Source organism: Phoca vitulina, unplaced genomic scaffold (assembly GCF_004348235.1).
Source record: "Phoca vitulina isolate PV1807 unplaced genomic scaffold, GSC_HSeal_1.0 scaffold15, whole genome shotgun sequence".
NCBI classification, from domain to species: Eukaryota; Metazoa; Chordata; class Mammalia; order Carnivora; family Phocidae; genus Phoca; species Phoca vitulina.
Window position 1 is genome coordinate 7,402,986 of NW_022589718.1, and position 24,804 is coordinate 7,427,789.

Sequence of the window (24,804 nt, forward strand, 5' to 3'; positions counted from 1 at the left end):
AAGTGTCTTAGGAATTTAGTAAATGCTGCAACTTTAGGTAGGGAGATGGAAGACCAGAGGGCTAACCTTGTTCACACAGCTATTTAAGAGGAAGGCTCATAGTTTGGCTCGAGATCAGATATCCTAACTCATTGGTAAATCTTAGTTGTGATGGGACCTGAATACCTTCCAACTGTTTTTCCTAAAAAAATGTCTCTGGGATTTCCATAATGCAGGAAGATTGGGGGAACTAAGATTTACTTTATTCTCAGAACTGTGTAAGATGCTTTCTTTGTTCTATGCACATTTCCTTCCTTCTTCCTTCTGCCAAAATTTAAAGAAAGTCTTCTCCATGGCAGGACTGTGAAGAGTCCCTGTCCCAGTGGCATCCTATGTGATGTAAATATAAAATAATTTCAGTGATGAGTATTGTGGAAAAACCTAACTTTTAGGGGCCAGTGATTGATGAGGGAAGGTGACTTTAGATAGGATATGAAAAGAGTCCTCTCTGATGTTGGATGGAGTCCTGAGTGGTGAAAAGCTACCCAGGGAGAGGGAATAGGATGAGGGATCCAAGGAAGGAAAGAGCCAGTATAAACAGGATGAAGTAGGAGAAAATTCAAACTCTCTACTGGCCTGCAAGACTCTATGTTATTTTCCTATAATTGTCATGGGTCACATTATAGGGTTTAAAGTAGGGAACTGACATTATTTACTAAATATTTATAGACGATCCCTCTGGCTGCTGTGAGCAGTAGAAACTATAGAGAGATCACAATTTTACTACAGTTATATCAAATCTGTGAATTCAGTGTATATAGTCAGATACTTCAATCTCAAATGTTCTTATTGGGTACAGACACATGTATAACAGTTGAAACAATTGCTTTGGACACCAGCTGAAGGACGGCAACTGAATTTCTGCCTTAATTCTATCTTGTCTTGTAGAGCAATGGTTAATTTGAATATGTGTCAGATCATAGCCTGAGTATATTTTACTAATGTCAATATTTTTGCTACCTGATAGTACATAGTATTATACCTGAAATCTTCCAGTCTGGCAGGGTGCTATTACAAAAGATTGCTTAATTGTAGATTACTACTGTACATTTAAATTTCAGTAGCATATTAAGCTGTCAGACTTAATTACCATTATATGTTTAGATTATGCCACAGATTATTTAGTTCAGTACCTAGGTTTGCCAACCTGTTCTCCTTGTGATGTGACAGGGCAGCAATTAGAGTGTCACTGGAAAACCTAAAGTTTCCCATGGAAATGTCCAGGAGGGCTGGCATTCTTACAGATCTTTCAGAGAGTCCTCACTCTGCTGTCCCCAACCCCCAACATCCCTCGGTGAATCACCGTATGGAATAGCTTTGGTGGTCCAAGATGGCCTTCATATATAAGTTTGTCATGACTGAAGATGTGGGAAAGCCCACTGATCCCACAAATGTCTCACCAGATATGCAAGGGCAAGGTTTCTGATCTTGATATGATTAACATTTGGGGCCCAAAAGTTTGTTTGTTTGAAACTATGTGGGGCTGTCCTGTGCATTGTAGGATGTTTACCAATATCTCTGACCTCTACTCACTAGCTGCCAATAGTATCCCCTCAAGTTGTGACAACCAAAACTGTCTCCAGACATTGTCAGATGACCTCTGGGGGCAAAACTGTTCCTGATTGATAACCATTATCCTAGAGGAAGGGAAAGTGAACTGCCCATTGGCTAGTCTTATGTTGGTACTCAGCATGCAAGGTGTTCTCTGCCTCCTAGAAGAATTTCACAATCCTTTATACTGTCAATTCTTAGAGGCATGTACTCCCATTTCCACCTCTTAAGGATGGTACAAGAGTAGTATTAATATGAAATGGGAAGAATGGTTAAGAGAACAAAACAGGCTTCTCTGAGGATTGGGAATTTCTGTATATAAACTCCAGGCAGATTCCTATAATGCCAGAGTCATTAATGAAATTTCTGAGTAATGATCCTTTGCTTTTCACAAGTTCATAATGTGACTTTTACTGATGCTATGGTGCCAGACAAGCAGACTCCATGACCTTTGTTGGGTGGCACAGTAGAGCCTGACTGGATCTGCATTTCCTGGTTACACAAATGGGTATGATGACATCCATAAAAGAAATGGTGCAAGGACTACACAATACATTTTTCTCTAAACTTTTGCTTTTATCTTTGGGGATAGCACCTACTCATTCTTCATAATGATTGAAATACTTTGATATTCCTTCATTTTTTCTGCCTCCTTTCCAAATCTTTTTCCCCCTCACCTTTACCTCCTTTTACCAATTCATCTTTCTCCTTTGAGGGCAACCTTTTAACCTGTAACAGAGTACATGGCACATCATACAAGAACAACATTGTTTTGTTGAATTAATAAATAAGTTAAAGGATGAAAATTACTAGATATAAAAGAAACCAGAATTAAATTCACAGGTTTCTCTCTTTCTAGCCTATGTAAGATGTGAGACTTAAGTAAAACTAGTCATAGGAAGGACAAGTCACCCAGATGATTAACTAGATGGCCGATGTCAGTTTATCCCAGGCTATGTTATGCGGGCATTTTCATTTGCATATTGATGATATTGCCTTTAAAGTGAATACTTCTTCTCTGTCCAATCATAGAAAGTTGTAAGCATGGTGTACTCACATACACACCTACTCACACATATACCACACACATATCTTGTGTAAATCTGAGTGAGCCTAATTGCTAAGCTAAGGATTTATGTGCAGAACACAACAGCATTTTTAGATTTGTTTAGTAGTGATATGGCTCATACCTCCTTAGACTGGATTTTCATGGCACTCTGCTATTCATAAAGTGCTTTGTTATTAGTCTGCTTCGCAAAACACCCTGAAGCTCTGGGTGCCGACTGGGCTTTTGTTGCTTAGGAAGGGTGTCTCAAGTAGCTGGCTCAGTTCACTTACCAAAGATTAGGCTAGATTACTCACTTACTCCTTTGGTCCAAGAACCTTCTATTTTCCCACCTAGCAACAGTGACCTGGGAGTCAGAGAGAGCTCTTTTGGTTTCCTAATTTGATTCATGAACATTTTTATCCACAACCATAATCATGAAAGCCTCGCAATTTCTGTGATGTCTGACCACTCCAAGTTCCATGCACAGTGGAACAGCTGTGCTCAGCAGCTGCACAGCTAGAGGACTGAGTTCCTGATCCTGAGTATCAACATCCCCAAGGGAAATGGCTGGATGGAGGGGACCCCAACAATGATTTACTTTTATTTTTGACTTGAAAATCTGTTTTAGATACAGAAAATTCTTCACTAATAGTTACTTTCATATTAGGTTGAATGTCTAGTAGTCAATTTCAGAAATAGATTAATAGATAAGCCTTTTCCTATTTGGGGGGGAGAAGGGGAACCACAATTTTTAGTGGGAATTTACCTCAAACAGTTGGGTACAGTGAAATGTATGGGAACTCCTCAAGAGTCCAGCTTACTGGCTCATTTGCTTCAATTCATTAGGTAGGTGGTAAGCACCTAAGTGACCATAATTGTACTAGGCACTAAGAGGAATACAAAGGAGGAAAAAACTTGATCCCTATCCTGAATAGATCCTGCTTCTTACCATCTCTTTCCAATCTGAAGCTACAATATGACATTTTTAGTCTATGGAAGTCAGAAGAGACCTTAGCGATAGTCTTCTAAAGTTCATAAATTGAAAGAATCTTGAAAGAGTAAAAGAGGGGAGGAGCAAGATGGCAGAGGAGTAGGAGACCTAAATTTCGTCTGGTCCCAGGAATTCAGCTAGATAGGGATCAAACCATTCAGAACACCTACGAACTCAACAGGAGATCAAAGAAAAGAATAGCAGCAACTCTCTGAACAGAAAAGCGACATTTTCTGGAAGGTAGGACATGCGGAGAAGTGAATCCGAGGCGATATTCGGGAAGATAGACCGCGGTGGGAGGGAGCCTCTGTCGGCCGCTACCGGCAGGTGATAGAGCAGCGGAGCACAAAATCAGAACTTTTAGAAGTCTGCTCTGCTGAGGGATGTCGCTTCAGTGGCTAAGTGGGGGTGGAACCCTCGCAGGGACAGTGTGGTCTCAGGACCCTCAGGGTCACAGAAAGACCAGGCATGCCTGAGTGCGGCAGAGCTCCCAGGTATTGGAACAGTGAAGCTGGCTGCAGAGACAGAGCCAAGGAGTGGGCTCTCAGCTCGGGGTTGCCATAAACCGTGATCCGTGGCACAGTCGGGCCACTGCTCTTCCAGCAGGGACCCAACAAGTGGCAGATCCGGGGAGACTCCCCTTCTCCCCAGGAGAATCGGTGCTGGAGTGCACCGCAGGAATCTGCTGGGTTTGGAGACTCCAAACAGGGTCATGTGCCAGAGATAGAAACACTTGGTCAACAGGCCCCTCCCCCAGAAGATCCGCAAGAACAGCCAACCAAGACCAAGTTTACAGATCAATGAGAATGGCAGAACTCCAGCACTAGGGGAATACAGCACATAGAATTCATGGCTTTTTTTCCGCTGATTCTTTAGTCTCTCAAAATTAATTTTTTTTTTTTTTTTATTTTAAAGATTTTATTTATTTATTTGACAGAGAGAGACACGGCGAGAGAGGGAACACAAGCAGGGGGAGTGGGAGAGGGAGAAACAGGCTTCCCGCTGAGCAGGGAGCCCGATGCGGGGCTCGATCCCAGGACTCTGGGATCAGGACCTGAGCCGAAGGCAGACGCTTAACGACTGAGCCACCCAGGCGCCCCTCAAAATTAATTTTTTTAATTTTCTTTTTTTTCTTCTTCTATTTTTTTTTGAATTTTTCTTTTTCCCTTTTTCAACCAACATCTTATCAATCCCCTTTTTAAAAATCTTTTTTATTTTTCATTTTTAGAGTCATATTCTATCCCTTCATAGTAGTTAACCCTATTTTTGGTATATATATATATGTTGTTCTCTCTTTAAAATTTTGAAATACAGTTTCTTCTAACAGACCAAAATATACCCTAAATCTCTAGTGTATGGCTTTGTTCTAGTCTCCTGCCTGATCACATTCTCTCCCTTTTTAATTTTAATTTCTTTCTTTTTTCAACCAACTTCTTATCAATTCCTTTTATAAAATCTTTTATAATTTTCATCTTTACAATCATATTCCATCCCTTCACCATATTTACCCTTATTTTTGTACATATATAAGTTTTTCTTTCTTTAAAATTTTGGGAGGCAGTTTCCTCTAACAGACCAAAATATGCCCAAAATCTAGTGTGTGGCACTGATCTATTCACCAGCCTGATCATGTTTGATCATATTCTTTTTTTTTCTTTTTTCTTTCTTTCCCCTTCTTTTCCCCTGGTTTCAGGTCTCTTCTGACTTGTTTAGTGTATATTTTTCTGGGGTCATTGTTACCCTGTTAGCATTTTGTTTTCTCATTCATCTGTTCTCCTCTGGACAAAATGACAAAATGGAAAAACTGACCTCAGAAAAAAGAACAAGAGGCAGTACCGACTGCCAGGGACCTAATCAATATGGACATTAGTAAGATGTCAGAACTAGAGTTCAGAATGACAATTATAAAGATACTAGCTGGGCTTGAAAAAAGCGTGGACGATAATAGAGAAACCCTTTCTGGAGAAATAAAAGAACTAAAGTCTAACCAAGTCAAAATCAAAAAGGCTATTAATGAGGTGCAATTGAAAATGGAGGCTCTAACTGCTAGGATAAATGAGGCAGAAGAGAAAATCAGTGATATAGAAGACCAAATGATGGAGAAAAAGGAAGCTGAGAAAAAGAGAGATAAACAACTACTGGATCACGAGGGCAGAATTCGAGAGATAAGTGATACCATAAGAACAAACAGTATTAGAATAATTGGGATCCCAGAAGAAGAAAGAGAGAGGGGGGCAGAAGGTATATTGGAGCAAATTATAGCAGAGAACTTCCCTAATTTGGGGAAGGAAACAGGCATCAAAATCCAGGAGGCACAGAGAACCTCCCCCAAAATCAATAAAAATAGGTCAACATCCTGACATCTAATAGTAAAACTTCCGAGTCTCAGAGACAAAGAGAAAATCCTGAAAGTAGCTCGGGACAAGAGGTCTGTAACCTACAATGTTAGAAACATTAGATTGGCAATAGACCTATCGACAGAGACCTGGCAGGCCAGAAAGGACTGGCATGATATATTCAGACCACTAAATGAGAAAAATATGCAGCCAAGAATACTATATCCAGCTGGGCTGTCACTGAAAATAGAAGGACAAATAAAAAACTTCCAGGACAAACAAAAACTAAAGGAATTTGGATACACGAAACCAGCCCTACAAGAAATATTGAAAAGGGTCCTCTAAGTAAAGAGAGAGCCTAAAAGTAACATACACCAGAAAGGAACACAGACAATATACAGTAACAGTAACCTTACCGGCAATACAATGGTACTAAATTCATATCTTTCAATAGTTACCCTGAATGTAAATGGGCTAAATGCCCCAATCAAAAGACACAGGCTATCAGATTGGATAAAAAAACAAGACCCATTGATATGCTGTCTGCAAGAGACTCATTTTAGACACAAAGACACCCACAGATTGAAAGTGAGGGGGTGGAAAACCATTTACCATGCTAATGGACATCAAAAGAAAGCTGGGGTGGCAATCCTTATGTCAGACAAATTAGATTTTAAACCAAAGACTATAATAAGACATGAGGAAGGACACTATATCGTACTTAAAGGGTCTATCCAACAAGGAGATCTAACAATTGTAAATATCTATGCCCCTAACATGGGAGCAGCCAATTATATAAGGCAATTAATAACAAAAGCAAAGAAACACATTGACAACCATACAATAGTAGAGGGGGACTTTAACACCCCCCTCACTGAAATGGACAGATCATCTAAGCAAAAGATCAACAAGGAAATAAAGACTTTAAATGACACACTGGACCAAATGGACTTCACAGATATATTCAGAACATTCCATCCCAAAGCAACAGAATACACATTCTTCTCTAGTGCCCATGGAACATTCTCCAGAATAGATCACATCCTAGGTCACAAAGCAGGTCTCAACCGGTACCAAAAGATTGGAATCATTCCCTGAATATTTTCAGACCACAATGCTTTGAAACTAGAACTCAATCACAAGAGGAAAGTCAGAAAGAACTCAAATACATGGAGGCTAAAGAGCATCCTACTAAAGAATGAATGGGTCAACCAGGAAATTAAAGAAGAATTTAAAAAATTCATGGAAACCAATGAAAATGAAAACACAAGTGTGCAAAATCTCTGGGATGCAGCAAAGGCAGTCCTAAGAGGAAAGTATTTAGCAATACAAGCCTTTCTTAAGAAACAAGAAAGGTCTCAAATACACAACCTAACCCTACACCTAAAGGAGGTGGAGAAAGAACAGCAAATAAAGCCTAACCCAGCAGGAGACAAGAAATAATAAAGATCAGAGCAGAAATCAATGAAATAGAAACCAAAAGAACAGTAGAACAGATCAACAAAACTAGGAGCTGGTTCTTTGAAAGAATAAGATTGATAAACTCCTGGCCAGACTTATCAAAAAAAGAGAAATGACACAAATAAATAAAATCATGAATGAAAGAGGAGAGATCACGACCAACACCAAAGAAATGCAAACAATTATAAGAACATATTATGAGCAACTATATGCCAGCAAATTAGATAATCTAGAAGAAATGGATGTATTCCTAGAGATGTACCAACTACCAAAACTGAACCAGGAAGAAATAGAAAACCTCAACAGACCTATAACTACTAAGGAAATTGAAACAGTAATCAAAAATCTCCCAACAAACAAAAGCACAGGGCCAGCCGGCTTCCCAGGGGAATTCTACCAAACATTTAAAGAAGAATTAATACCTATTCTTCTGAAACTGTTCCAAAAAATAGAAATGGAAGGAAAACTTCCAAACACATTTTATGAGGCCAGCATTAACTTGATCCCCAAATCAGACAAAGACCCCATCAAAAAGGAGAATTACAGACCAATATCCCTGATGAACATGGATGCAAAAATTCTCACCAAAGTACTAGCCAATAGGATCCAACAGTACATTAAAAGGATTATTCACCACGACCAAGTGGGATTTATCCCTGGCCTGCAAGGTTGGTTCAACATCCACAAATCAATCAATGTGATACAATACATTAATAAAAGAAAGAACAAGAACCATATGATCCTCTCAATAGATGTAGAAAAAGCATTTGACAAAGTACAGCATCCTTTCTTGATCAAAACTCTTCAGAGTATAGGGATAGAGGGTACATACCTCAAGATCATAAAAGCCATCTATGAAAACCCACAGAGAATATCATTCTCAATGGGGAAAAACTGAAAGCTTTCCCCCTAAGGTCAGGAATGCGGCAGGGATGTCCACTATCACCACTGCTATTCAACATAGTACTAGAAGTCCTAGCCACGGCAATCAGACAACAAAAAGAAATAAAAGGCATCCAAATCAGCAAAGAAGAAGTCCAACTCTCACTCTTTGCAGATGATATGATACTTTATGTGGAAAACCAAAAGACTCCACCCCAAAACTGCTAGAACTCATACAGGAATTCAGTCAAGTGGCAGGATAGAAAATCAATGCACAGAAATCAGTGGCATTCCTATACACCAACAATAAGACAGAAGAAAGAGAAATTAAGGAGTCAATCCCATTTACATCTGCACGCAAACCCATAAGATACCTAGGAATAAATCTAATCAAAGAGGCAAAGAATCTGTACTCAGAAAACTATAAAATACTCATGAAAGAAATTGAGGAAGACACAAAGAAATGGAAAAACATTCCATGATCATGGATTGGAAGAACAAATATTGTGAAGATGTCAATGCTACCTAGAGCAATCTACACATTTATTGCAATCCCTATCAAAATACCCTCAGGTTTTTTCAATGAAATGGAACAAATAATCCTAAAATTTGTATGGAACCAGAAAAGACCCCAAATAGCCAGAAGAATGTTGAAAAAGAAAAGCAAAGCTGCTGGCATCACAATTCCTGACTTCAAGCCCTATTACAAAGCTGTAATCATCAAGACAGTATGGTACTGGCACAAAAACAGACACATAGAACAATGGAACAGAATAGAGTCCAGAAATGAACCCTCAACTCTATGGTCAACTAATCTTTGACAAAGCAGGAAAGAATGTCCAATGGAAAAAAGACAATCTCTTCAACATATGGTGTTGGGAAAATTGGACAGCCACATGCAGAAGGATGAAACTGGACCATTTCCTTACACCACACACAAAAATAAACTCAAAATGGATGAAAGACCTAATGTGAGACAGGAGTCCATCAAAATCCTAGAGGAGAACACAGGCAGCAACCTCTTCAACCTCCGTCGCAGCAACTTCTTCCTGGAAACATAGCCAAAGGCAAGGGAAACAAGGGCAAAAATGAACTATCGGGACTTCATCAAGATAAAAAACTTTTGCACAGCAAAGGAAACAGTCAACAAAACCAAAAGACAACTGACAGACTGGGAGAAGATATTTGCAAATGACATATCAGATAAAGGGCTAGTATCCAAAATCTATGAAGAACTTCTCCACTCAACACCCAAAGAACAAATGATCCAATCATGAAATGGGCAGAAGACATGAACAGATATTTTTCCAAAGAAGACATCCAAATGGCCAACAGACACATGAAAAAGTGCTCAACATCTCTCAGCATCAGGGAAATCCAAATCAAAACCTCAATGAGATACCACCTCACACCAGTCAGAATGGCTAAAATTAACACGTCAGGAAACGACAGATGTTGGTGGGGATGCGGAGAAAGGGGAACCCTCCTACACTGTTGGTGGGAATGTAAGCTGGTGTAGCCACTCTGGAAAACAGTATGCAGGTTCCTCAAAATAGAGCTACCCTATGACCCAGTAATCGCTCTACTGGGTATTTACCCCAAAGATACAAATGTAGTGATCCGAAGGGGTACGTGCACCCCAATGTTTATAGCAGCAATGTCCACAATAGCCAAACTATGGAAAGAGCCAAGATGTCCATCAACAGATGAATGGATAAAGAAGATGTGGCATATATATACAATGGAATATTATGCAGCCATCAGAAAAAAACAAAATCTTGCCATTTGCAATGACGTGGATTGAACTAGAGTGTATAATGAGCGAAATACGTCAATCAGAGAAAGACATGTATCATATGATGTCACTGATATGAGGAATTCTTAATCTCAGGAAACAAACTGAGGGTTGCTGGAGTGGTGGGGGGGGTAGGAGGGATGGGGTGGCTGGGTGATAGACATTGGGGAGGGTATACTATGGTTAGCACTGTGAATTGTGTAAGACTGATTAATCACCTGTACCTCTGAAACAAATAATACATTATATGTTAAAAAAAAAGAGAGAGAGAGAAGATAGTAGGAAGGGTAAAATGAAGGAGGGGAAGTCAGAGGGGGAGACGAACCATGAGGACTATGGACTCTGAGAAACAAACTGAGGGTCCTAGAGGCGGGGGGTGGGGGAATGTATTAGTCTGGTGATGGGTATTAAAGAGGGCACGTATTGAATGGAGCACTGGGTGTTATATGCAAACAATGAATCATGGAACACTACATCAAAAACTAATGATGTAATGTATGGTGATTAACATAACATAATAACATAAAATTAAAAAAAAGAGTAAGAGAGAATTATACTTCATTCTCTCAAACATTAAACTAGGAATAGTAGTGGAGCATCTCTAAGATATAATGAGAATTGATACTACTACTACTAAATATTATTAATTATAATAATATGCCAATTTCTATCTTATCTAATATTTAATTAATAACAAAAACAGCACTTAAAATTCAGTGGGAAAACTGTTACATGCATTCCGTTTAGGAGATGGAAAGAGTTTTTCATTTGATTTAGGATTACCAAGGACTTAACTCTCTGCTACTTCTATTACAGAATTCTCAGAGTTGGAAGAGGTCTTCGACAATAACTGATCCAACCTCTCCTCCTCCCCATGATCAAAGTACTTCAGAGATGAGTTAATTCTCTTTCCTTATTCCATTCTCTCTAACCTCCTCCTATCAGGGAGTTGTTCTTACGTGATTCTTCAGGTGTCTGGGCAGAGCAGCTAATCCTCAGTGATCCAATGTTGAGGGTGGCCATGATGGTCTCTGTGTCTACCAGAGCTGGGTTGCTTGATGCCTTGGATGAGGAGGATAAGACAGCACACATGGAACATTCCTCTATGTTGGCTGCATGGAGGTCTTCAGGAAAGAGTGCCGATCCCTAATGAGAGAAAACCCAGTAGAGGAGGGACTTCTCAGATGGAGGGATTTTATATAATGGCTCATGGTGATGCCTCTTGTGGGATGCAATTTTTGAGCCAAAGCCTCTCCAGCCTTCACTGAATTGGTTTTAAGACTTAGTTACCTGATATCTGAACACATTTAGCCTCATTGATCATTAATATCTTAGTGAGACTGAATTTCACAGACCCTACCTGAGAGCAAGTCAGGATGAGCCAAAGGAGGGTAAAGAGGGAGGAGCCTGCATCCATTCAGATGATTCAAGTGGGAGAAGTAAAGTAGGGATAACAGTAGGGGTAACAAGAAACATTCAGAGAAAGGGGAAGTAATGGATCTAAAGGCAAATTTTGCATCCCCACAATTTTGCTTGCAGCTGACCTTTTCTGTACCCTCTGGATTAACTAGCATAGTGGTGGTTGCTTCTTTCCCAATTTGGTGGAGAAATAGGGATAGATCTGGTTCTGTCTTCAGGTAGCTTAGATATGAATACCAGTAATTCCTAACACTAGCTGGATCTAGAGATTTCTGGTCCTTTTCCTTTTTTCCTTTCTGTGGCCTAAAGTAAGGGTACAGTGCAGAGAACTTTATGGTGGCTTTTTAAAGAAGCAAATGAAATTTGTTCCTTGAGAGAACCATTTTTGAAATTTGAACAATATTATATATTGTTAGCATTATTTCATGAAAAAATTACATGGTTTGGGTGCATTTCACACTGCACATACTTTTTTTTTTTTAATCCAGGGAAATAGTGGCATACAATAGCATACTGGTGTATAAATGTTCAGAGCAAATACAATTACAACTACAATGCCACATATGCATAATGGATCCATTCCTCAGAAATGTAAACCTAATTCCTCTTTCTCATACATCTATCAAGGACTATGTGGCATTATGTATTCCATAAAAGATGCGTCTTCAGAAAAGATGAGAAAGAGCACAAAGGCTAGCTAGTATCAGTTTAGCTGTGGACATTAAGTTAGAATCAGATTCAGAAATGTAGAGAAACTCTTATTTATATAAAGACCATAAAATATGATTATAAACATAAAACATAAAATGTAGTGGCTCCTGGGCATAAACTCTGGAGCCACAATGTCTAGATTTAAATCTTTGTTCTGCTACTTACCTGCTGTGTAAACTTGGACAGGTTACCTACTCTCTCCATGCCCAAAGTCCAACACCTTTAAAATCTACCCCATAGGATTATTTTGAGGGTTAAATGAGTTAATATATGTAAAATGCTTAGAATAGTTTTTAATACCTGTAAGCACTATACAACTACAAGCTACTGTTTTATTATTTATTAATGCTAGTACCATTAGTGTTGCCATCATTATAAATATTCACTATCTCTAATGTGACACTTACAGGTAGAATGTATATCCGGGGAAAATTCCGGAGAAATAGCCATTCTCTCTTCAGGTAATCCAGAGACCCAATGAACACAATGTCTTTCAGCTCCGGCCGTGTATAGCTGCTAGCTCTCAAGGGCATTACAAAATTCCGAAGCCCCATCAATGTTGAGGTAGCATCTCCAAAGACACATGCTACTACATGGTTCCGAAACTCATGTTTTGACTTGTCCATTCGTTTCTAAGCATAAGCATGCCAGAGTCTGGTCAGTTTTAGAAACAAGCTGAGAGCCTCTCAAAGAGGGCTCTGTCCCCTCATCCCAACTCTTCCAGGTACATCCATAGGAGGACTTTCATAAGGATAATGAAATTCTGCAAATTGCTCATAAAATGGAATTTACCTACCATGAGGCAATTATACTTTTTATCTTTTTGTGGAGTTCCTTCTTATTCCACTTTTTAAAGTCTTTTATTAGCATGGAGTGCATCAATTAAAACTCAGATTAGTGTCATTCCTCAAGGTGTGAAACCATAGAACCAAACGGGGAGCACATCTTTTATTTTCATTACGTGGTTTTGGCCTTATATGCACTATAGTAAGATTCAATGAAAAACTAAAACATTACAAATTCCATTGCTAAATGTATGTCTTCTAGTGAGTCCTGAAAATCGCATAAAGTTGTACATGTTGCAATTTTTGGTGGATTTTCATACATATGAAAATACCTATTAGTTTGGAACATACGAAATTGCCTTTTTATGGGTCAAAAATGGTTGAGTATTGGTAACTTCATATGGTTCAACCTAATATACCAAACTCACTCAACAGATGCTTTCCAGAGTTGAGGAAATTCATTATGCAAAGTGCAGAAAAGAAATGAAAAGGTCACAAAAATTCCATTTGAACCCAAACATTTGAACATGTCACATACTACCATCAGCATCACTGATTGTTAACATTTTCTCTGTATCTCCAAGTAGTACCTCCAAATAATCATATACATGAAAAATATTTAAATGAGCTTTTCCCCACATTCACAGAGACTTTTAAGAGTGATAAATGTAACTTTAAAAAAAGAGAGACATGATATTCCTGTAGGAAATTCATTTCAAGCCTTTGATTTCTTTCAGGGAATGAGTCAGTGTCTTCTCTCGTGGCTCTAGAATGGGCTAGAAAGAGCACTGGATCTGGAGGAAGACTTGATTCTGTATTCTGTTGTATGACTGTGAACAAGCTAGTTTACCCTCTGACACTCAATTTCTTTAAGTTTGAATGGTTTAAAAAATAAAAGCTAACTCTGTTGTGGAAATGAAATAATATATTGGAAGTACAGTGCTCAACTCATTAGCTCTTGTTCAATACCTGTTAATCAACTCTGAATCTTTTGAATTCCTAGAGTTTCAGAGGAGGACTCTTGGAAGCTGGTAGAGAACAGGTTAAATGCATATAGAAGCACTTCATACATGAGTGTGGTCTATATTCCTCAGCACATGAAGACTCAGAATACTTCAAATGGATATATCATCCTGCCCTATGCCCATATTTAGCTGGGTTAAATGACAAGCTTCTGTGAAACAGGGGGTGATAAAACCTAACAAGATAAATAAGTAACATCTGACATCTCCACAATTAGTTTGTCAAATTAGCATATACTAGAAAATACTCTCTTTTCAAAGGGAATTGCCCTGTGAGGGGAAATAAAGCTACTTGTCTGGAGAGCCTTCCTGGAGAGTGATGTGAATCTTAACCAAATCTATTAAATAATTGTCTCTAGCTAATCCGATTAGTTTTAACTTGAATAATGAAGCCTCTAATGGTATTTAATGTAACATGCCTGAAGTCCAATGATTGCTCTTCTGAGTAGAACTAAACAATTAGAAACAAGATACATGGCAGAGTGCATTAATGGGCACAGCCAGAGAGGCAATTTCTCCAAGAAACTGTGGCACAAAACTGTCTCCCAATTGAGAAAGATGGTGACTTTTGGAGGAAGGGGAGGATGCACTATTTGTTCAAAGTAACTTAAATCGACCACTTCCACTTGACCCTTCTGCAAATGAAACCAAATTCAAAGCCTCCCTGAATTCTGCAATATGGACATTTCTCCTCTATGGTCACACGTTTCAAAGCCTTTAGAATTTCTTAAACTAGAAGCCCTTCTAAACTTATCAAAAGACTCAGTTGGTGTTCTGAACTATATTCCATATCAAGTATCATAAAGGAGATATCTGTCATAGCAACCTGTCTGTGTGCTTAAGAAATATGGTATAATAAAACATCTGCTATTTCTATTTCTTTGTCTCTTGGATGCCTCCATCTGCAACCAACTTCTCAACCTTTCTAACGATTTCCCTCCCACTGAAAACATGTTTAGCTTCCTGCTCAATGGAGTTTATTTTGCTTAGTTTAGAAGAAGACATAATTGCTAAAGTGGTGAATTTCAGCAGCAACCCTAATAGTTTTCTAGTTGATATGACAGTTCTGACAATTTTATGCTTCTGATCAAATGATTGATCATGCTTTTACAAAAATTGGAACATATTCTGTCAGGACATTGGTACCAAGCCACAAGGATTGTGTGTGTGTGTGTGTGTGTGTGTGTGTGTGTGTGTGTAACAGGAAAAAAAAGTGAACTGAACTACTTTGGGAAAGCAAGAAAAAGATATAATTATCAATTAGTCATAGTTGAAAAAATTATATAGCGTTCATACAACAATCACTTTGATTATATTTACCAACTACTGCTTGCAAAGTAAACCACTGAGATCATGCTTGCGTTGCTAACTCTGGAAAATGAGAATAGATGTGGACCTGGAAAGCAGGTGTCAGAGCCTGGATTAGGATATAGACTTTTTACATCTTAGTTGCTGGCATTTCAGTAAATTGAGTTAGTTATTTTCCTTGAGAGAACAGAGACAGAGACAGGATTCCAATATCTATTAGGATTCACCCATGTTATGCATCTAGGAGATACATTCTTGACTAATGCGTTAGGTATAAGTACAGCCAGCTCTAAGAGAAACCACTATAGAAAATCCAAACTTTAAACCAATAATTAGGAAAGTATTTCTTTAAAAAAAGGAAAGGCTTTAGAGTTTTGTAAATAGTTTCCCTGGTGCATTTAAATTAATTAGATTTACTAGCAAAACAGCAATGTGTCAGGAGAACATTATTCTAAATAACTGACTCAGCTAAACTGTGAAAGGTGGGGGGGAAGAAGGACTTGAACAATCTGATCTAATTGTTTCAAATCCCAGCATATTACCTACATGGTCTTGGTCAAATGCCATATCTGTTACCCTGCATACCATTCAGGCTGGTGATGAATGTGTTTTTCCTTTGAAATTCACAGTTTACAAAGAGAAATGGCAGGTGCTTATAACTAGTGTGAGGACGTTATTTACCCTAGGTGTAGGTTTATCTTATTTGAAATTTGGTGCAAGATCACCTACCAGAATCACACTGTCCAAAGGGATTGCTCTGCACCAGTGAAACATACCGCTGCTATCAAGCTGGTCAGAATCTTGTACTGTTTCATACAGAAAAGTCCTAAGTAGGGAGAATGGAGAGTTAGCTGAGAACATTTGCGACACTGGTGTGACAAAGCTAAGATGTCAAACTCAACAGAACCTTGAGCCCAAAGCACAGAATAACACAAAGAGAATAACCTTGGGTCTGTGAGACTCTGGAATAAAGATTCATGTCTGAAGGACACCAAGAGCTGAGCATATCCAGCTGAAAACATACTAAGCACTTTGTGTGTGTGCGTGCGTGCATGCACACGTGTGCACATGCATGTGTGTGCATTTAGCAGATATATCAAGCTCTCCTTTTACCTTACATTATATGTGCCTTGAAGGCAGTTATTTTTGCTCTTGATTTTGCTACTGTGGTGAGGCTACTATTGTTTGGGAGAAATCATGGGAGGTGTTTTGGGCACCTGAAGATAGAATTTAAAAGGCTGTGAGATTGAGTCATGAATGGTATCTCTCTCCTTGGCCTGTTTTCCTCCCCTCTCCTTTCCATATCATTTTGTATGAGTTCCTGTTGAAACATCCTTCCTTATTATATGTGTTTTGTATTCTTTACAGCTTCCATCACTGGCCTGAATTTAACTAAACTCTGCTCTAATCTTGGTTTAAGTCTTGGCAAAGCCCTCCATGTGATCACCCCACACTGCAGTTGGGCACAATGCTAGTCATGTAATATATTCAACCACCCAAAGGGTTAGATAATCTTTGGAAAAAATCCCATTGTATCTGAAGGAATGCATATTTGCTCAATAAAGAAGAGAGCAAACCCTTCTAGAAGCACAGAAAGTTTAGAGTCTGGGCCTATTTGAATCAGGAGAATCAAGGCTTAATCTGTAGAAACAACCTCAAAATTCCAGGGGCTGAACATAACACAGGTTCTCACTCACACTACATATATTCCTCAGGTGAACAGTTGTCTGTGCTCCACACAGCCACTCAGAGTGGTACAGAGGCTGTACCATCTTAGAGTCACACACCTAGAAAATGCATCCTCCTTAGTCATTAAGGCAAGGGAAGAGAAAGGGACTGGAGAAACAAGCCTGGGCTTTTAACTGCCATGGCCCAAAGTGACACACATTTTTGATCACATGTCATTGACCAGAACTAGTCACATGCCTCTTGCTAACTTTATGGGGGTTGAGGAACATGGGAAGTGACTGAAATACTTAGTGACCATTTCAGTCTCTACCAGACTTTAAAGACCACTCCTTGTTTTATGGATAAAAGTCAAAGAGCTAACAAATGGTAAAGCTGCCATTTGAATGGAATGCTGAGGTTGAGATTACTGATGCTCAGAAGATCCAATTTTCCTTTCCTTCTTTAGCAGATGGGCAGCCAGATGGGGCCACATGACTAGTTCTGACCAATGAAATGGGAGAAGTGATGGCTGATGTAGGGACAAGCTCCCGTGTGATTCTTCAGGCTTACTCCTGACCCGCTGTAGTGATGACCAGCCTGAGAACATGAGTGCCTACATACAGCAGAGTGCCTTGGCCTCAGTGACCTGTGCTGGACATGTAACGTGAAAAAGAAAGACACCTTTGTTGCGCTAAGTCACTGAGATTTCATGGTTGTTACCACAGCATACATCCATCCTATTCTGACAGAAATGCCTATTCTAAAAAACATGTTGCATGGAATATTAGTAACTGGAGAGTTGTGAGGAAATGCTTTCTGCAGTCAAATAAAGTTTGAGAAAAATGTCCCCTCTTTGAGATTCACACTGCATTTTAGTGTTATGAAAGGTTCAAAAAAGTCGTACAAAAGAGAAATCCTTTCAAGTTTATATAATCCAGTGTTTTACACTTATTTGACCACACACATTTACCATCTACTTATTCATTTATTTATTTAAAAATATCCTTGAAACACCTTTTGGGACATACTGTACAGTGTCACACTGTAGGTTCAGCTGTGGTAAACAGTATGTTATGACAGCACTCTCCTGCGAGATTTTACTATACGTCCTGGGAGAAATACAACATATTGTGCTCTGTGCTGCAGGGTGAGGGTTTTGGTTTTTTTTCTGTGAATTAATACAGTTTGTTATTCAACACCTGGCCCAAAGACTCAGACTCTAAGATAATATCAAGCAATTTTGATCTCTTTAACCTAGTCAGTTTCTAAATTACTATCTTAAGTCATAATTTTCCAGACAAAGGAACTTAAGATGGTCAGCTTAGAAGTGTCAGACTTAAAGTAATGGGATAGAGAGAGGACCCAGAGAAGCTGACATGGGAGAAGAGTTTGGAAAGTTAAGAGCTTATTGCTAATGAGATTGGCCAAGGCCAAGATGCAATCCTTCATTTTCTTCCCCATTGATGACCTCCCTGTAAACTTAGTGGATTCTAGTCATTTACCTGCCTAGAAGATGTTGCAATGTAAGCCTCACGGTCAGTTTGACCAAAATGGGTTACCTTATTCTTTCAAATTAACATGCCTTTTGGTGGTTTAAATATCCTTAACTCTGCAGCTCCAACCCCAAATTCTAAGAGCCACACAGGCTCTTTTAATGATACTACTTAGGACGGTGGTGATGGCTTTAGGCCAAGCTGGTTAAAGAAACCCACCAGGGAACACACCTAAGACCAGAGTCTGTTTTTGATTTTTATCAGGATCTGGAGAACTGGCTATATTACTCCTTCATAGAATCTATTTTTCCCTCCACTTGTAGCTTCCTAGACACCGTCCCTCAGATGTTGATATAATATAACCAAGTTACCTGCAGGGAGGTGGCTTCCTGCTCCCCACCCTTGGCACCCAAATCTACGACAACTGCTACTATTTTTCTTCTGGTCACTTTCTTCAGCCTTTTTACTTTTCCCCTCCTTCTCCCTCTTCCTGCCCCCTCCTCCATCCCCATAATAAATGAAGACTCCTGGTCTGAAAATTAAATGCCCTTTTGGCAAATGGAAAATGATCTTCTCTCAAGCACATTTTAGCTTGACTTGGAATACCAAATCAATCACTGTACACTCTTCTATCATAATAAAAGCATGATCTATGTACACAAGCTGTCACAGACAACATCTTTCTTCATTCTAATGTTATGGTAAACAGATATGCCTTAGAGGAAACACCTGTTGGAGACCTGCATAAAAGAAAAGGCTGGACGAGCCCCACTTCATCATAAAGGCATCCATCTGGTGTCCTTGCCAAGCAAAACCTGATGCAACTTATTTCACCATCCCTTAACTATAGCTCCCTTCTGCCATATGCCTTGCAAATGACATGATCCTTGCAGAAATATACCTTCCTAAAGAGAATAATACATCATCTGTGGGAATGTGTGGCACTAGCAGTCTTATTAACTAGGAAATGAAGATTAGAACATAAAGGCTGATGCTATTGGGGGAAAAAAGAGCCACAGAACACCATCCAGGTCATCCAGGGCAGAAAGGAAAAGCCACATCCTAACCATAGGCAAAAGCCTCTTGGGTGAGGGACCTTTCTGTGTAGGAGAGGCTAGCAAGCAATATGGGAGGAGTTACCTGAGAAGGCCCTCAGCAGGACATATTTGGGATGAGGGCAGGGGAGTTCACTGGTCACAAGATAGGCTTCTCCTTGCCCAAGCAAAGTAAGATACTTCTACCTTGGTGCATCCAGGAGGCATCAAATCCTGAAATGTCCTCAGAGTTAGGTCTCTGACTGCCATATTTAGAGGCTGACAGGTCTAGTGTGCTGGGTGAGAATAGTTTTTATAGCCAGTCCACTTGTGGATGTGCAGAGCAGCATGGGAATGAGGGCTCCAGCTTTCTTTGCTGATGACAGCCCTTTTCTGGGCTGTTGTAGTATGCATGAAGCCAATTGCCTTGTGAGTACAAGCTTGAACCTGTCCCAGCTAAGGAAGGCAGGCTCTTTCCTCTCTGGTTTCTGGAACCATTCTGAAGAGTACTTTTATTCTTCCATATCCATAGCAACTTATCCTGTATGAATCCTATCACTTAAAGGAAAATATAATTGAAGGACCATGTGCCTTTAGTTTTCAATGGTGGCATCTGATGAAAGAGATCAAACCATGTAGGAAGTCCTCTGTTAAGGCGGGGTAGGTTTCAGCGCCAGGTCAGGAAGCACAGTATCCAAGAGTGTAAAAGTCTGCTGTCATTATTTCCTCCAATTTACAGACTTGACTCGGATTATTCTTGAAGATGATCTGCCAATGGATGAGATCCTCCACTGTTCACAATATCTATTATAAAGTTTAAAAGGCACTGACAGGTTTTTTTTCTCTTTTGCAGGCCTCATTTTTGGATGTGTTAGGAAACCCTGGCTTGTAACCATTCTATTTGAAGCCTTTTTAAAACTCCATAGGTGGCTTGTAAATTCTTAGGAGAGAATTTTCTGGCCTAGATGCAGAACAATATATATATATATATATGTATACAAACACTATATATATATATATATATATATATATATATGTATACTATATATACTATATATATATATATACACATACACACACACACACATATATATACACACACACACACATATATATATATATATTTTTTTTTGCTCAAGACTTGAGTTAAATAAAAGTAACAAGTTTCAAACTCTTAGCATAGAAAAGACAAGTCCTTTGGCTGAGTGTTGGAAAGGAGTGGGGAGGAATGTGTCAGGGTGTCCAGGAGTTTCAGTGCCTTTCTTGGTTCAATCTTCGGAAAAATCCACTGAAACTGTATCTTGAAGGTAGTGATCAAGTTCCCACCAAAAATGGAGGGAAAATCCTCTGTTCCATTGATGCCTTTGGTGCTGCTAAGGATTTTGTATCTTGCGGGCTACAGCTGCCCTCTCTTTAATGACCTCGTATATAATGACGGAGGTTATTCAGTTTATACTTAATCTGAAAATACTAATTGATCGTCAATTCTGACTACCACCTTTTGTGTTCTGGGAAGAAGACAATCACCTAAAATTTGGGAATGTGAGAGCAAGTTGTATAATCAGTGCTTCCCACTCTATCCTGTGCCTGTCTCTTTCTCTCTCTGTCTTGCACACATTTACACACACCCCTACACACTACATGCATGCAATCGTCAAATTTCAGAATATGAGCCTTTATGGCCACATCATGATTTCATTCTTCTCGGTTTCACCTGGTTGCCACTTATTCATAACAAGGCATTATTTTTTACCTTGGAGAGAAACTTAAGGTTTAAAATCATGGATAATTTTTAACAAGGCATTATTTTTTACCTTGGAGAGAAACTTAAGGTTTAAAATCATGGATAATTTTTAACAGCCCATTTTCCTTGGAACCTGTGTATGAGCAAATGGAAAAGGGTTCCTGGGAGGTCTGAGAAATTTTCAGGACCAAGAAACCATGTAAGAATCTCAGGAAGGAGGAATGAACACAGTCGACCTTCCCTGTTAGAAAGGCCTCTGTGAAGACTTCTTTTTCCAGGAAAAGGGAAAAGTGTGCACCAGGCTCTGTGCCTTAACCTCCAGCTTGACCAGATATCATTGCTGAGACTCATTTACTACCAGGTAAAATGCAAGAAAACCGGCCCTGAAATCTCATGGGATATTCCATGTGTTGACAGCAGGTTGGTTATCTCTAAAGCATCATGCCTTTTGGTTGCCATGTGGGACGCCTTAGGAATGGAGGGGAATGGCTGCCACTGTGTGCTCAGGACTGGGGTTTTCCAGGACAGAAGACTTTCAGCCCTAAAACTGGGCACTATACTACCAGAATGGGGAAAAGCCCCTAAGGAGGGAGGAAAAGGGAAGGAAGAATAACTTGAAACACTATGCCCAGAAAACCTTCCACCCCTCTGTCTACAGGTGGGTCTGGTTGATGTTCAATGGAAGAAAAGATAGTTGGGTGGTCAGAGACCCGCATGTTTTAAAACATACAGAGAATTATATCTTCCAACCCTCCTCTGGTTCCTGTCTCTTGATTCTTTGCCTAAGAAATCATTGTGGTATTATAAACTTTAATAGTGAAGTTTGTGGGTATGATTTTTTAAAAATCTGTAAATGATATTTTAAAAAGGAGACATATTAAAATTCAAGATATCATTGTGTTCAGTGTAATCTTATTTTAGTCTACATAGGAGAATATAAACTCTGTGCTAATGTAAACCAAATCAGCTGTGAGTAGAGTGTTCTGTTTGCCTTTAAATGCTGCTTTACAGATGGAGTCTATCAAATCCATGGCCTCTGTTTTCAATGTTTACAATTTAAAATCTCCACAAAGACATTTTTTCCACCCTCTTGCTTAGAAGTGAAACACAAGGTCAGAGTGGTCCCAGACCAGGTGAAGGCAAGAATAGGATGGTGCTTCTATTAGATAAACCCACATCTGAACGCACATTTGAGCATCTCTCTGTTAAGCTTTGCTTTATTTCTGATGACTATAAACTGACAGCTTTCTGCAGAGCATTTTCTATGAAAACATACATAGGCATCTCAGAATTTAAATGGTTACCAGACAGAAGATCAAGGAGAAAGATAAAAAAGACAGTTTCCCTCTTCCTTGCCCATTCCCCAGACAGACCCTCATTTAAATCCCTTTATACCTTATGGATATTGCATTTGGGATTTTCTACAATGTGAGGAGAAATGAGGCGTGACCTGAAGCAGCAGGTACCTCTAATAAAGGCTGGAGTTTGTGCCCTGGGTAGAAGAGCCTGGGGCTTGGGGCAAGCCACACATCTCAGGAGAACAAGCTCCATAGCCAATCTTTTCAGCATGGGGCTGTATTTTTAGATGCTCTTCCCACACCACCCAACACCTTTCTAAATACCAAATGACATGCTAAACACAGAGGTTGGCCTAAATGAAAAATATTTTCCACAGAGTTTGGGATACAGTCTTCTCTGTTCAGTGAACTAGGAACTGAACAGTCAAGTCAGTTACTGATACTTTTGATCCTAATGCACATTACTGAAGCAAATGTGAATTTCAGGCCAAAGACTTTTACTTTTTTGGTGGGATATGGAGGTGGGAAGTAGGAATTTGAAATATCTGAAAACTAGCTAGTTTTTAATTTTTCATTGTATTGATACATTTTCTAAGGTTTTGAGGGATTGAGCTTGAGTCAGAGATTAGCATGACCAAAACGATTTCCTTAGGCACCAAGTAAGAATCTTGGTCTGGGCAATTAACAATAATCATAACCCTTCAGAAGAAACTAAGACAGGAAAAAATAGCATCTGCCACAATGTTACTGGTTTGAGTGTGTGGTGTGCTTGTATACATGTGCTTGTGTGTGTGTGTGTGTGAGAGAGAGACAGACAGGGAAGGGGTATCAAATGGAAAGGTACAAATTGTGCAGAGGAAACACAACTAATTTCAGGGTACATGAATACTATTGGGTTTTCTTTCTAAATAAGAAGTTGTTTGTGAAGTCTCCTTATCTACATTCCTTAGTTTCTCTAACATTCCTGTTGCTGAATGTCAACATGGAGAGAGATTATCAGTGTGCTGGGGACTACAGATTTTTGGAAACACTGGAAGGACCTAATGATGTGTTGAGGGCTACAGACTTTTAAAATTTCCTCCCATCTGGAAGCCATCACTGGAGGGAAGGCCATTGAATAAACGCATCCTGAGTGTTAGAACATTTTACTTAGCACCAGTGACCTGTCAAGAAGCAATGGGGATAATGGAAGGGGAGGCCACTTGGGATCACTCAGGACATGGGGCCCTCCTTCTGCTCAATGGGCTACATGACGGCTCCTTTTTAAAAGTGGCATGCCTTGATTAAAGGTGAAAAGTTAGAAGTAGGAGCCTCTGGTGGGAGGGAAAAGGCTGTGGTTAGTGTTCCTTAACAAGAAGAAGAAGTGATTAAATCCGGGCTGTTATTAGGGATGAAAGGTAAGAGTCAGGGTTTTTTCATGTATGGGGGCCACAGAAGAGGATCTGCAGGATGAGGTAGCCTTAACAAGGCAGGAAGGTCACAGGCACTCCCACTTAGAGGTTCCCTATGTTTTAGCTCTTTAAGTTAAGGATGAATGAGAACGAAGGAGGAAAGAAGTAGAATGTTCATCTTGTTCTGGTCACCTCTAACTTGAAATTAAGTTTCTGCAGCATGTCAAATCCTTCACTTCTCTTATGTGTCACTATGAAGGTGACATCGGGATTTTCTGAAGTCGAGCCTGTTGCATCAAGAAACTATCTGGATGCTCTACCTCTTACCTCTACTGCTTAAGCTCCAGAAGGAACTTTCCAATGTTGTTTACTTAGCTGCAGCCATTTAGAGGGAGGAAGGAAAGAAGGGAGGGAGGGAGGGAGGAAGGGGGAGGGGGAGAGAGAGATAGGGAGAGAGGAGAAAAGAGAATGGTTCTACAAACTTTCTGGGAACTTTGCTATAATTTAAAAATCACCACCAAATAAAATTCCTTTGTATGTTTCCCCTAAATGTCTCCTGTGCTATGAAACCACTGTGCATGCTGATAAGTGAGTTTTGGCTTGGATCTTTCTCACCCAGTTTCAGAGAAGGGACAAGATCATCCCATGGTCCAACACACTAGTCACCCAGCAGGCAGAAGTTCAGGCATGTCCCTCTTTATTGCCAATGTAGACCAAATGGAAGACCCAAAATAGTGCATTGTCAAAGGCTTCAGCTAAACACTCTGTCTTTTGTACATTAGAATAAATTGACATTTGTATAGAATTATACAGGCACTTAATACAAAT

The 24,804-nt window shown here is 39.5% G+C and overlaps 1 protein-coding gene across 1 annotated transcript in view; it reads right to left on the reverse strand.

Annotated features, from left to right (window-relative positions):
* KCNU1 (potassium calcium-activated channel subfamily U member 1) overlaps positions 1-24,804 on the reverse strand; it is a 169,655-nt gene that overhangs the window by 21,096 nt on the left and 123,755 nt on the right. Inside the window, 3 exon segments of the mRNA XM_032413221.1 lie at positions 11,085-11,249; positions 12,641-12,865; positions 16,078-16,217. Coding sequence (XP_032269112.1) covers positions 11,085-11,249; positions 12,641-12,865; positions 16,078-16,217 — 530 coding nt within the window.